Here is a 13,806-nt window from a genome sequence, read left to right as displayed (position 1 = left end):
AGTCAATGTGACTATCTAAGTAAAAATTCTTAGTCATCTAAGCTTTCTGGTCAATCTAACCGCTCAACTAAACTTTTAATTTCTCTTAGGCATCTCGTCAATGATTACCCAAGTATAATTATAGGGCGTTCTGGCCATTGGCCACTCTTAAATAGAAAGATAAACATTTAATCATATTTTGAAACACTTAAATAATACAAATTGTCTTTCAAAGTATATGAGTATTAAATTAATTTGAAATCATTGAGCCAATCTGTCTTAGTAACAATTGATATACAAAATATTTGTTACAGTTTTGATAGTGGATGATTTCTCTAGGTACATGTGAATGTACTTCCTTAAGCACAAGCCACATGCCTTCACTTATTCTAGTGCTTGGGTGTTGTTGGACTGGTTATGATGTGGGTCCTATGAGGAGTGATTCTGGTGGCGAGTTTACCTCATAAGAGTTTTGTGTTTCTAAAGAGCATTGCATTGCATGACAACTCACCTCCACCAACTCTCCTACAGAATAGAGTCATACAGCATAGAAATTGGACAATCATGAATATGGCACACTCTGTGCTATTCGCAACAGGGCTTCCTAAGCGCCTTTGGGTTGAGGCTGTTACGGTTCCTAAAAAGACTCCGTACGAGACATTTTTTGGCTCTTGGTCTATTGTTTCTCACTTCAAAGTCTTCAATAGTCGTGCTTATATGCACACTTCACATGACAAGATAGAAAAGCTCACCCTTAACCTAATCTCTTGATCTTTGTGGGCTATTCTTCCAAAGCGAAAGCCTATCGTTTATTCGATCCTCGGACAAACAAGGTAATCATCAACAGGAATATCGTCTTTGATGAGAGGGACAGACCCATAAGTGAAAGAAAGTAAGTTTAAAAATATGAATAAGCAATACTCCTGTATGTATAAAAAAAGGAGCATGTCCTCACCTAAGCTCACATCACTTGAGACCGTACCTTCTGAGCCAAATCTACTACCCACTCCTGACCTTCTTGCAGAGACTTCAACTCCTAGGTCTCCTCTACGAGGCCCATTACCTCGCTAGTATTAGCAAACTATACAAGATTTGGGAATCCTTCCACCGGATTCCACTCAAGAGGGCCCTAGAAGGTCTACTCAACTCGCCCCTCAAGTTTCATATGCATCATTATTTATAGCTAATTACATTGCACATTTTGAGCCGAATAGGCTATGGTGTGAGGCCATGGAGAAAAAATTGAATACTATCAATCAAAATGGGACTTGGGCATTGGTGAATCATCCTCATCACAAGCTGGTCATCGGGATGAAGTGGATTTTAAGATCCAAGCTGAAGGCTAATGTTACTTTAGACAAATACAAAATTTTCCTTGTTCTTGCAGTCAAGGAAAATTTCAAGGCTTGCTGCCAAAATTTCCTCTTTCTAGCCTTCAATAAAGCGGCTCCAGCCTCTCCTGTGGATAGATAGTGCATTATAGCAACATACCAAGATGGAATGGAGGCCATATCGATTTTGAATAGATCCTCCAGGTCACTTCCTTTAGCCAAGACTTCCTTCGGCTCCCCGAAATCCATAAGACATTCAACAATGCCCTACAACTTCAGCAACTTACTCTTAATTTCATAATTAAACTCTTGCAAAGTGATTAGCCACTTTACTAGACAGTCAAGTAGCTGTAACTTATTCAACAATAGCCTTAGCCCCTTTGCCTTTGTATAAAATACTATCTTTTTATAAAGGATGTAGTGCTTGAATTTCTTCATTGCAAAGACCATCCCAAGACACAGTTTCTCCATGTAGGTATGATTAATCTCGAACGCCCCTAATTTTTTATTGATAAACACAATCGGATGGTACTAGTTTTTCTCTCAAATTCTGGCTAAACAGTAGCAGCAGAACTGATACTATATATCATAACCACTAAAAATATATAAAATATCTTACCCCTCTTAGGTGCTTTCAGGACTGGTGGTTTTGCTAATTCCTGCTTCATATTCTCAAAGGATACTTGGCATGGATCACTCCAAACATACAAACAATTAAAGGACAATAGATTCATCGATGGCAATGTCCTCTTAGCTAATTGAATAAGTCATGATAATATACTCCTGATTGGCTAAGATTCTGTGACCATTGCAAAAATCAAGGCACAACTTTGTGCTACATCCGAGATGACCAACTTAGGTTTATTATATTATTTCTCGGGGATGTAGATTGTTTGCTCCAAGGGGAGTATCTTTCTATTACAAGAGAGCTGGTGGAACAGTATTGCACTAATCAAACTCAGCTACTGGCCACGCCTCTTAATCCCACCATCTATCTACATAAGGATACCTCAAGTCAGAGCCTTTTGATGCTCACACCTATTATTTTGTTGTAGGAAAACTACTTCAATTGATTCAAACTAGGCCACACCTTGCGTACTCAGTTAGTTTGCTAAATTAATACTTTAATGCACCTAGAATGTCTCATTAGATTGCTTGTCTTCATGTGTTAAGATATTTAAGATATACCTATAATTATGGACTAACTTATGGTGTCATGGTTTATGCCTGCAACGGCATACTAATTTTGACTTGGCAAGAGATCCTGAAACCCAGCATTCCCATGGCGGCTACCTCTACACCTTGGACACAACACCCATCTCTTGGGCCAACTGTAAGCAAGAGATGGTGACAACTTCCACAGCCGACGTAAAGTATTGGGCTCTCTTTGATGATACTACGGAGGGTAACTATTTGAGGAACTTACTGGCCGCACTTCAGTTTTCTTATAAGGCGCTTACAGTTGACAACCAAATTGCCATTACCCTTCTAGGCAATCTGATTACAACCCCTCGGACACAGCACATGGCAATTCATTTTCATTTCACCATAGAGTAGGTTGAGGTAGGCACTATTCGCCTAGAGTTTGTGCCCTTCAGTGACAATTCTACAAATATTTTGACCAAGGCAGTCACAATAGGCCAGTTCTACAGTATCTTCTACCTCACATCAACTTGGATACACCCTCCTCTACTTCTTCAGGATGATGGGGAGAGGGTGATTCCCTCTGACTTTTTCTTCCAATTCAAGAGGGAATGGTTTCCTTCTCTTGATAGTTACAATGATGGTACTTACAATTTTTCACTTTCAAACATTTACTTATTTTGTCTATACATTATGGACATTTGTAACTTCATCTGCACTGTCAAAATGACATGATTGTAAAAGGAGATTTTGACAAGTGAATAATTTTCTTGCGAGAGCAATGTCTAAGTAGCACTATTGCATCACGTCCTATGTAAAAATGGAAACTTGCATCTTCCTTTGCATTATCCCATGCATTGGCATTTTCTTCATATAAGCATACATATGTGCACATTTATCCCTTTTCAGTTACATTTAGAGTGGTCAACTCTAGATCCACCATACTCGTGGCATTGCACGTGGCAATCTCTTAAGGTAGTTTTTCTCTATGCTTGCATACTAGCTTTGCTTGTCTTGCTTGCTTTCACGTCTGTCATGCTTGTCTCTCCACATATTCTCCATATAATAGATACACACACACAAACACACACCCTTAGGTAATCCCTAGACACTATCCTAGCAGTATCTTGGATTGTTCTACTTGTTTAATGGAGGTAGTGGGACTATCGGTCCGTATTTCCCGTACTTCGGGCCACAGTGACTCGATAGGATGAATATTAATTTAAAACTCTAGATCCACCATACTCGTGGCATTGCACGTGGCAATCTCTTAAGGTAGTTTTTCTCTATGCTTACATACTAGCTTTGCTTGTCTTGCTTGCTTTCACGTCTGTCATGCTTGTCTCTCCACATATTCTCCATATAATTGATACACACACACAAACACACACCCTTAGGTAATCCCTAGACACATAAGGAGCTTGAACATAAAGGAAGAGAGAGAGACAGTGTACAAAGAGAATAAGAAAAGGAACCTGCATTGAACACAGAACAAATGTTGAATACAGAAGGGGTCATCACTTGGGCTCCCTTGGTAAAATAACTATCACCTCTGTAGTCTTGGTAGTATGAGAGTGCGCAACAGAATAAGGGACTCGAACACAAAGAAAGAGAGAGAGACACTCTGCAAGAGAAGAACAAAAGGAACCTGCACTAAACAAGGAACAAATGTTGAGTACAGGACTGATCAGTCCCTACATGCAACCCACAACATCAGTGAGGGCACCAGATCAAACCGATGATGACGACGAACACCGAAGATGAAAGGAGATGATGGAGTCAGAGTGTGCACCAACCAAGGAAGAAGGAAAGATAATGATATTTCTGACTACCAAGTGAAAAATGGCTATAAATAGCAAAAAATCCCAAAAACTAGCCAACCTGAAATCTGGGGCCAAAAATATGGCCAACCAACATTTAATGCTAATAAAAATGCCAGAAATGCTCAAAAAATCCTAGAAAGGGTGGACAATGTCCAATAGGTGAGGGAGGCTAAACAATCCAAAAACTGTCCGGAAAATGCACATAAAATCCCGACTGGAGGACAAAATGCATTGAAATGCAATAAACTGAGTGCCCTAGAATGAGCTCTTTTCTCTGTCAAAACAAGTGATAGATAGGTCAGAGCTCCTAAAGTTCTCTGAGTCAGACTAAGGCTCAGAGGTAGGAGATGACAAGGCATGACAAACATGACTGCTAACACCCCCTCTCACATTCTGGATGTGGGGGAAGGCCAAAGCAGAAACGAGTTCTGGGTGGCAAGAGAAATGCCAATGTTGATAAAGTCCATCAATGAAGACTGCCGATGAAGAAACTCCTCACAATCCTAAAAAAAACCCCTCTGAATCCATAGCCACATCACCGAGATTGTCCCCCTCTAAAAAGGATGGGATGTATAAGGGAACCACAGAAGGAGAGAGTGGGGGATGGGCAGGACCCTGTGGAAAAGAGGGTGCACAAGCAGGAACGGATATAGCAATAGACAATTGCCTCGAAGGACCCTACATAAGAGAAGGGGAATGGAGCCTATAAAGCCCACTCTCCTACCAACCTATCACGATAACAGCCCCTATAGTAGAATTCTCAATACAAATGGCCTACTCGGTGAAAAAAACCCGAGTACCAAGCCTAGTAAGGTCATAAGCTGAGAGGAGTGGAAAGCCCAAGTTCGAAACATAAAGGGCTTGTGAAAGGGAGCTTAACACACAGTCGGGAAATAAAGACAAAGTGCCAACAACACAAATAGGCACCAAAACAATGTCATCAACAATGATGGAACCCTCAAGAGGGCATAGATCCTACAACAAATCACCTCATGGATTCATATGACTAGAAGCTCCGCTATCAGCCAACCAAGGCCTCTGAGAAGATGAGAAACCATTAAAGAAGGCTCCTCCAAGTCAACAATATGAACGAACACTAACTCATGGGTAACTGCTAGAGTAGAGGTAGAAGGCCCAAACGTTTTAGCTCCATCGTTCGCTCCCAGATGAAGGTGAGGATACTTCTTCCAACATTTCTCCTCTGTATATATCTCATTTCCACAATATGGGTAGTTAGACTTCTTCGAGTCGGAGTCAGAACCTAAAGAACTCTCCTATCTTTTAGCTTTTGACTTTCCTTTCTTATTCGTCTGAAGAGATGGCAGCTGAGTCAAAAAAATCATGGCCATATCCTCTGAAGAGATCATCCTGCCAAGGGACGCAAGCTCATCCCTAATGCTTCAACGGTCAATCTATTCATATGATCCTTCATGGAAGAAGAATCATCAACAACGAGCATCTATAATTTCTTCTCGAGAGTAATCCGATGGGCAAATGTCTTTTGATGGTACAAAGAAGCAACCTTTTTCCACACTTCCATTGCTTTCCACAACCTACGCACATGCACTAGGACAAAATCTATAAGCTCATAAAGAGGAAAGATCAGGCTCTAGAGTTGAGCCAATCCCATAAGGCCACACGATCCATCGATGATCCAACTATGGGATCCTCCACTGGACAAGGAATAGAGTGGCTAACAAACTCCCAAAGATAAAAGGTATCCAGGATATACTCAACCTTACAACACGACCAAAGTGAGTAGTTGGAACCATCAAGCCAGTTTTCTTTGGGCAAAGAAGGGAGTACAAGCACCTCTATTGAGGGTGTCATGAAAGGCATATGAAGGCCAGTAGAATAGGCCTTTTTTGAAACATGGAGAGAACAGGGAGAAGAGGGGTCCCGTAGAAATGGGCTAGGTGACCTCCGGTCATCGTGTGAACTAGCATAAAAATCTCTCTCTCAGAGGACCTCATCCTCTAAGTCAGCAAAGAACTGGTGATAAGACATCTTCGATATCCTACAAGACACTATAAGAAATCTACGTTTTGGCAATAGACAGCCCCAAAACAGGAGGAAATGGCTACTAGGTCACAAGAAAGTTGATGTAGAGGGTCCACCTGAGGGAAATAGACTATCGCCCGCACAAGGACTATGTGTGTTTGCTAAGGGGAGTTGTCACATGACCAAGGAACATTGTGTTTGCAGCAGCAGAAGACTGTTGCCTAACTGAGAAAGCTTGTCGCCTCTAGCAAGAGAGGAAGTGGGCACAAACGGGTACCTAGCACAAGAAAAGCAGACGCCTCTAAGCAGAAAGCTGCATTTGCAGCAAAACACTCATGTGGCAAGGCCGCCTGGTAGTCTAGGGTGGTCTCCTCTACGAGAAGTCAACTCTATCTCTCTTAGACAATGATACCATGCTCTGATACCATGTGAGAGTGCGCAATGGAAGAAGGAACTCGAACACAAAGAAAAAGAGAGAGACACTCTGCGAGATAAGACGAAAAGGAACCTGCACTAAACAAGGAACAAAAGTTGAATTCAGAAGGATTGGTCAGTACCTACACGCAACCCATAGCATCAGTGAGGGCACCAGATCAAGCTAATGATGACGGCAACACCGAAGACGAAGGAAGTGTGAGAGTGTGCAACTGAAGAAGGAACTCAAACACAAAGGAAGAGAGAGAGACAATTTACAAGAGTAAGAAAAGAAACCTATACTCAACAAGGAACAAATGTTGAATATAGGATTGATCAGTCCCCCACATGCAGCCCAGAACATCAGTGAGGGCACCAAATCAGGCTGATGATGACGGCAACATTAGAGATAGAGGAAGATGACAGAGTTGGAGCGTGCACCTACCAAGGAAGGAGGGAAGATGATAATCTATTTAACTGCCAAGTGGAAAATGCACATAAGATCCCAACTAGAGGAGAAAATGCATTGAAATGCAATAAATTGGGTGCTCTAGAACGAGCTTCCTCCTCCATCAAAACAAGCGATAGACAGGTCAAAGCTTCTAAAGTCCTCGTATAACTCAAACTGAGGCTCATAGGCAAGAGATGACAAAGCATGACAAACTTGATGCTAAAGCCCCCTCTAAGATACTGGATGTGGCAAAAGGCCAAGGGAAAAACATATCCTGGGTTGGCAAGAGGAATACCAATGTTAACGAAGTTTGTCGATGAAGACTGCCAATGAAGAAACTCCTCACAATCTTAGGAAACCCCCTATGAAACACTAGGGCCAAGAAATCCACAGCCACATCACTGAGATCATCTCCCTCTAAAAGGGATGGGGGTTTTAAGGAAACCACCAAAGGAGAGGGTGGGGGGTGGGAAGGACCTTGTATAAGAGAAGGGAAATGGAGTCTATAAAGCCCACTCTCCTGCCAACCTATCATGATAACAACCCCTGTAGAAGAATCCTCAATTACAAACGACCTACTTGGTGAAGACAACCCGAGTACCAAGCCTGGTAAGGCTATAAACTAAGAGGAGTGGAAAGCCCAAGTTCAGAACATAAATGGCTTGTGAAAGGGAGCCTGACGCACGGTCAAGAAATAAAGACAAAGTGCCAACACCACAAATACACACCGATACAATGTCACCAACAGTGACTAAACCCTAGGAAGGACATGGATCTAGCAACAAATCACCTCGTGGAGTCATATGACTAGAAGCTCCACTATCAACCAGTCAAGGCCTCGCAAAAGATGAGGCAACCACTACAGAAGGCTCCTCCAACTCAATAATATGAATGAACATTAATTCATGGGTAACTGTTGGAGTAGAGGTAGAAGGCTCGAATGTTTTGGCATCATCCTTCACTCCCCAAAAGAGTACTTACTCCAACATTTCTCCTCTAGATGTATCCCCTTCCCACAGTGTTGGCATTTAGGCTTCTTTGAGTCAGCAGACTCAAAGCCTAAAGAACTCTCCTATCATTTAGCCTTTGACTTCCCTTTCTTCTTTTCCCCCCTCCCAAACCTACAACAAAAGCTTTGGTGGAGGTGGATCCACCAGCAACCTCTTTGGTGCATTCATTATGCTCCAAAACAAGTGGAGCAAGCTCCTCCCAAAGAGGCTTTTCACAAGTCCTCGATGTACGAAGGCTAGTGTAGAAGACGTCAAACCGAGGAGATGGCAGCTAAGTCAAAAGAATCATGGCCATATCCTCTAAAGAGATCATCTTGCCCAAGGATGCAAGCTCATCCCTCATATCCTCCAACCTGTTGATATGATTCTTTATGGAAGGAGAATCATCAATAGCAAGTATCTGCAATTTCTTCTCGAGAGGGATCTCGTACAAATGGGCTAGGTAACCTCCATTCGTTGCATGAACTAGCACGAAAATCTCATCTCTCAGAGGAACGGACAAAGACCTCATCCTTTGAATCAGCAAAGAACTAGTGATACGATATCTTCAATATCCTACAGGACACCCACAAAAAATCTGTGTTTTGGTAGTAGACAGCCCCGAAAAAGGAGGAAACGGCTACATGATCACAAGGAAGTTGATGTAGAGGGCCCGCCTGGGGGAAATAGATTATCACCTACACAAGAACTATGTGCGTTTACTGAGAAGAGCTGTCGCTTTACCAAGGAACATTGCGTTTGCAGCGGAAGACTATCGCTTAACTAAGGAAGCTTGTTGCCTCTAGCAGGAGAGGAAGTGAGTAGCAAAATGGGTACCTGGCACAAGAAAAGCATACGCCTCCAAGCAAAAAGCTGTGTTTTCAGCAAAACGCTGATGTGGCAAGGCCAACTGGCAGCCTGGGGTGGTCTCCTCCACGAGAAGTCGGCTTTGTGTCTCTCTTAGATAACATGATCTAATACCACGTGAGAGTGCGCAAAGGAAGAAGAAACTCAAACACAGAGGAAGAGAAAGAGAGAGAGAGAGAGAGAGAGAGAGAATCTGCAAGAGAAGAAGAAAAGAAACCTACATTGAACAAGGAACAAATGCTAAATACAGAAGAAGGAATGATTAGTCCCTGCATGCAGCCCACAACGTTAGTGAGGTCACCCAGATTAAGTTGATAATAATGGTAGCACCAAAGACGGAGGAAGATGACGGAGTCGCAGTGTGCACCTGCCAAGGAAGGAGGGAAGATGATAATCTATATGACTACCAAGTGGAAAATGCACATAATATCCCAACTAGAGGAGAAAATGCATTGAAATGCAATAAGCTGAGTGCTCTAGAATGAGCTACCTCCTCTATCAAAACAAGTGATAGATAGGTCAAAGCTCCTAAAGTCCTCGTCTAAACACAAACTAAGGCTCACAAGCAGGAGATGACAAAGAATGACAAACACGACTACTAACAAGAAGATTACAGAGTCGGAGCGTGCATCTACCAAGGAAGGAGGAAAGATGATGATATATCTAACTACCCAAGTGGAAAATTGCTATAAATAGCCAAAAATCCTAAAAACTCTGTCGACCTGAAATCTGGGGCCAAAAGACCGGCATTTAATGCTAGTAAAAATGCCACATACTTATAAAAATCCCAAAAAGTGTGGACAATGTCCGATAGGTGAGGCAAGCTGAAAAATGCAAAAATGCCCAAGAAATGCACATAAAATCCCTACTGGAGAAAAAAATGCACTGAAATGCAATAAACTGAGTGCTCTAGAATAAGCTACCTCCTCCATCAAAACAAGTGATAAATAGATCAGAGTCCCTAAATTCCTCATCTGACTCAAACTAAGGCTCACAGGCAAGAGATGACAAGGCATAACAAACATGACTACTAATAGATAGGTCACTGGGCAGCCGACGTGCACTCTTTGCTCGATGCCCTAGCTGCTTTGGGGTGGAATCCTTGGGATAAAAGAAAACAAACAAAAGGGTTTATTTCTCATGGCTCAATTTGAGGCCTAAGAGGGGTGTTCAACTACAATTGCATTAGCTTGACTTAAATATCCCCAAAACACGCTTAATTAATGAAGAAACCTTCTTATTTTACAAACAAATGCGATCCTAGAGACTTATTGTGTCCCACATGCCAAACCCTAATTTTGAATCCCCAAACTTTCTATAAATGACATGTAAACACCATTACTCTCTCTTAATCTCGTTTTTGAAAGTTTCAAGAGCTGTATCTCTGGTGTTTACACCCCGTTCGTGAAGGACATCACAATCAAAGCTTCCCTTTGTTGTTTGCTACCATCTAGCGCTTGATTCTAGCCTCCATCACCCACATCCAAGTGTTGCCTGTTGATTGATCATTGCCAAATTTGTATTTGTTGCCAAGCATCCATCTCCAGCTACTGGTGTTATCATTCACGCTATGTTTACTGTCACTAGGGCCTTCTAGAGCTATTGCCATCATTCAAGTGCTATCACCTTGATCAAAGACTGCCTGCGTTTTGATCTTCTCTCTCCTCCGCAGGGTCATCCTCACTGTCATCTACACTCTGCACCCTGTCATCCACATCAAATTGCTTGCATTTACCTCCTACACTATCGCCAGGTTTTCTCTCTCCTCTACAAATGTGTTTGCCACACTCTCCCCTATTGTCTGTCTACATCAAATCAAGTCTTTTGTGGCTATGTTTGTTGGTATTCAACACGTGAAGACTTCCTTGCCACATTTCGTGATGCATTCGGAGCACGAGACACTCTCTAGCTCATTACCTCTACCTTGATCCTAGAGATACGAGAGTTCGAGGTTCAATATTTACTGTATAGTGTGTTTGTTGCATGAGCAGAGTATATTGAGTAGTCATTCACTTCACTATTCATTGTGTTTACTGTCTTTAAGTTACCTTGATCCTAACTATGTCCTGTGTTTATCAATTTGTGCTTTGTCATACGATTGGTTATATTTTCTACATTCAGAACATTTCTTCACACGATACACTTTTAGAGAGCTGTCTCCAACTCTTCCATAACCTCACCCCATCCTCAACCCTAAAGACACGGGCCTAAGCTCACCCCATCCTTAGTGTTATATCCAAGGACATCCGATGGGGTGCTAGTAGCATCGGTCACAATAGTCATGGAGTGACTTAGTGCAAGTACATAGCCACTTCAAGGTTAGGGCTGCCAAGTCCTATTTGTTGGACTCAAGGCCCTATTGTGCACATTCACTGTGTAATCGCCACTCTTGGACTCTTGGACTCTTGGCCTGTTAACCAACACATCCATAAACCAAGAGGGTGTGGGTTAGTGGTATGGGACGCCAAACCCCAGGATGTGGTCATGGCTAGGAGTGTTGCTAGCTCCCAGGCTTAGAGGTGAGCCCGTTTAGCTCTATGGCTAGCAGGTGATTCCGATGTCCAATCCCTTTTATGGTGATTTTTACTTATGTCCTATCTTATATGCACGTTGGATCCTAGGGGGACGTCTCACTTGGCCCTTAAAGACACAAAGACTTGAGGTCCTTTGTATCATCCTTCATTCATCTATATACTCTTCCTTTCATTCAACATTCATCATATTCTATTATTGTGTGTCATGCACTCTATGTCTTCATTGTTTGCCTCGCATTTCCTTACACAAAGTCCCTCCATTAACCCTCAATGTCATCTCCTAAGCTGCAACAATCCTTCCCTTGGGCCCATTTGTTTAAGCCAGCCACCATAGTATGGATATTCAAGGGGCATTTCTAAAGCATCATCTTAGATCCTTGCCTTGGTACCAAAGCTTTGACTAACATCTTATAAAAGACACATACAAATCACCTCTAAGAAACCTAACATGGAAATGGTATCCAACTACTCTATAGATTAGGGAAGGCATCTCTATAGCTGACCCTATATCTCCAAGAAGACTGTCAAACTCCATAAGAGTTGCACACACAAGAACATATCAATTAGGGTGTTGATGGGGACTACTCTAGGGTCTCTAACAATAGGATGGGGACCGCATACTTTCCAAGCTGTGCGTTGTCCTTTTGTCGGTTGTCATGGGATGAGGGCTAGTGGTTATTGTGTGATTTGCTTGGTACATACAACTTTGTGTTTTTGCACTGTCTCCTAACCCTGTGTAAGTACTTGAAAAGAGCTTTGAGCAAGTATCTTTTGTCCTCTATTGGCCTTATCCAATGTTTGCTTAGCTTTCTATCACCATTCATCTCTATTGCAGTTAGCTTTGCATACACGATTATTCTCTTGATCATTCAAATGACAATGTTGGCCGACTGTTTGAAGCTTAATCAGCTTCTGTTTGGCTTTTGAACATTCTTTCATGTTTCATCACCCTACAACTACCCACAGTGCTGAAAAACAGTATGCATAGCAGACATAAACTAAAGCAACACAAAAGCTATATCCATTGATTGACAATGATTTCCAATTACATTTGGATAAATAGATTTCACGCTGTAACACAATCTTGTCCTCCTTTCATTTGTCAACTCATTTTAAACCTACGTTATCAATAACTATCGTTGCAGTTACTTCATCTTCTTCCTCTCCTTCTGTGTGCTTAAAGCAGTCCCATTTGACACGGGCCAATAACTATCCAGAAGCGACAGTACCATTGATTGCAAATGCATGACGGCGATGTGCACCATTTCATTATGCTAGTCCCCGTAGTAAATTTTCTAAAACAAATATCTAAGAGCAAATCAGGAGGCCGTTAGTATCCCAAGGGACATAGGAAATGCTGAATTCTGGACTCTTCTCAAAGCTCTAGTGCCAACACGTGTCTCTATCAACCGAATTCATAACTAGTCCTGATAGGATGGCACCTTGAATAGCAAGCTCAATCCTTGGGCTAAAGAAACGCAAAGGGCCTCCAATTTTGCATACCTGATTGGTGGACGGATTGAAGGAAGTGATGGAGGAGCCGCTGCCCTTCCAGACGCCGCCACCATAGCATCCGAGGTTGCGAGGCTGAAGCCCGAGCTTCTTCAAGAACTGGTACTCAGGCTTCCCCTCGAAATCGATTCCCATCTTTGTGTACTCTCTCTCTCTCTCTCTCTCTCTCTCTCTCTCTCTCTGTCGGATCTTCCGACGATCGCTGCTTCTTATTCACAGCAACTCTTGTGACGAAGGCGGAAAACCAAAAGCAGCTCTCGGTATCAAAAGAACTTTTGAGTAGGTGAGCCTTTTCCAATTTCCAATTCTTTGAGTTGTATGATGATGATGATGATGATGATGACAGGTTGATGGATGACGTGGCTTTTCTTTTCTATGATTCTTTCCGCTGCATGATCATGATAAGTTGATGGATGACGTGGCTTTTCTTCTTTAGGTGGGAACTATTATTTGAGGGCTATTGTAGAACAAACTCTCCTCTTTAGAGACAATCTTGCATCGAGGGTTAGTGGGGCTTCTACCCGAAACGACTTCCCTTCATGTCATGCCCTACTCTTATGGGGTGAAGGTAAAAGGTCTGCAAATCACAGACGAGTTTCTAATTGGCTTGAGGGAGGAGATTCATTCTACTCGACCAACAATAAATGCCAGAGCTACTAAAACAAAGTAACACTAACTTTTAAATGTGTACTTGTAGAACTGCCATAGTTTTCTATTACCCTTGCTCACAGTTAACCCTTGTGGAATGATCATGTGTTAGTG

At 42.2% G+C, this 13,806-nt stretch overlaps 1 protein-coding gene across 1 annotated transcript in view; it reads right to left on the bottom strand.

Annotated features, from left to right (window-relative positions):
* Nucleotides 1-13,310, bottom strand: part of ALDH7B4 (aldehyde dehydrogenase 7B4) — a 56,209-nt gene extending 42,899 nt beyond the window's left edge. Inside the window, exon 1 of the mRNA XM_087683031.1 lies at nucleotides 13,036-13,310. Within this exon, the coding sequence (XP_087539157.1) occupies nucleotides 13,036-13,179 (144 nt within the window). The 5' untranslated portion in view covers nucleotides 13,180-13,310. The remainder of the gene's footprint in view (nucleotides 1-13,035) is intronic.
* Nucleotides 13,311-13,806: the final 496 nt, after the last annotated feature.

This window comes from Lygodium microphyllum, chromosome 8 (assembly GCF_053477565.2).
Source record: "Lygodium microphyllum isolate KBCC chromosome 8, Lygodium_microphyllum_v1.1.10, whole genome shotgun sequence".
Taxonomy (NCBI): Eukaryota; Viridiplantae; Streptophyta; class Polypodiopsida; order Schizaeales; family Lygodiaceae; genus Lygodium; species Lygodium microphyllum.
The sequence above is the reverse complement of the archived record's forward strand: the minus strand, read 5'-3'. Positions and strand labels throughout refer to the sequence as shown.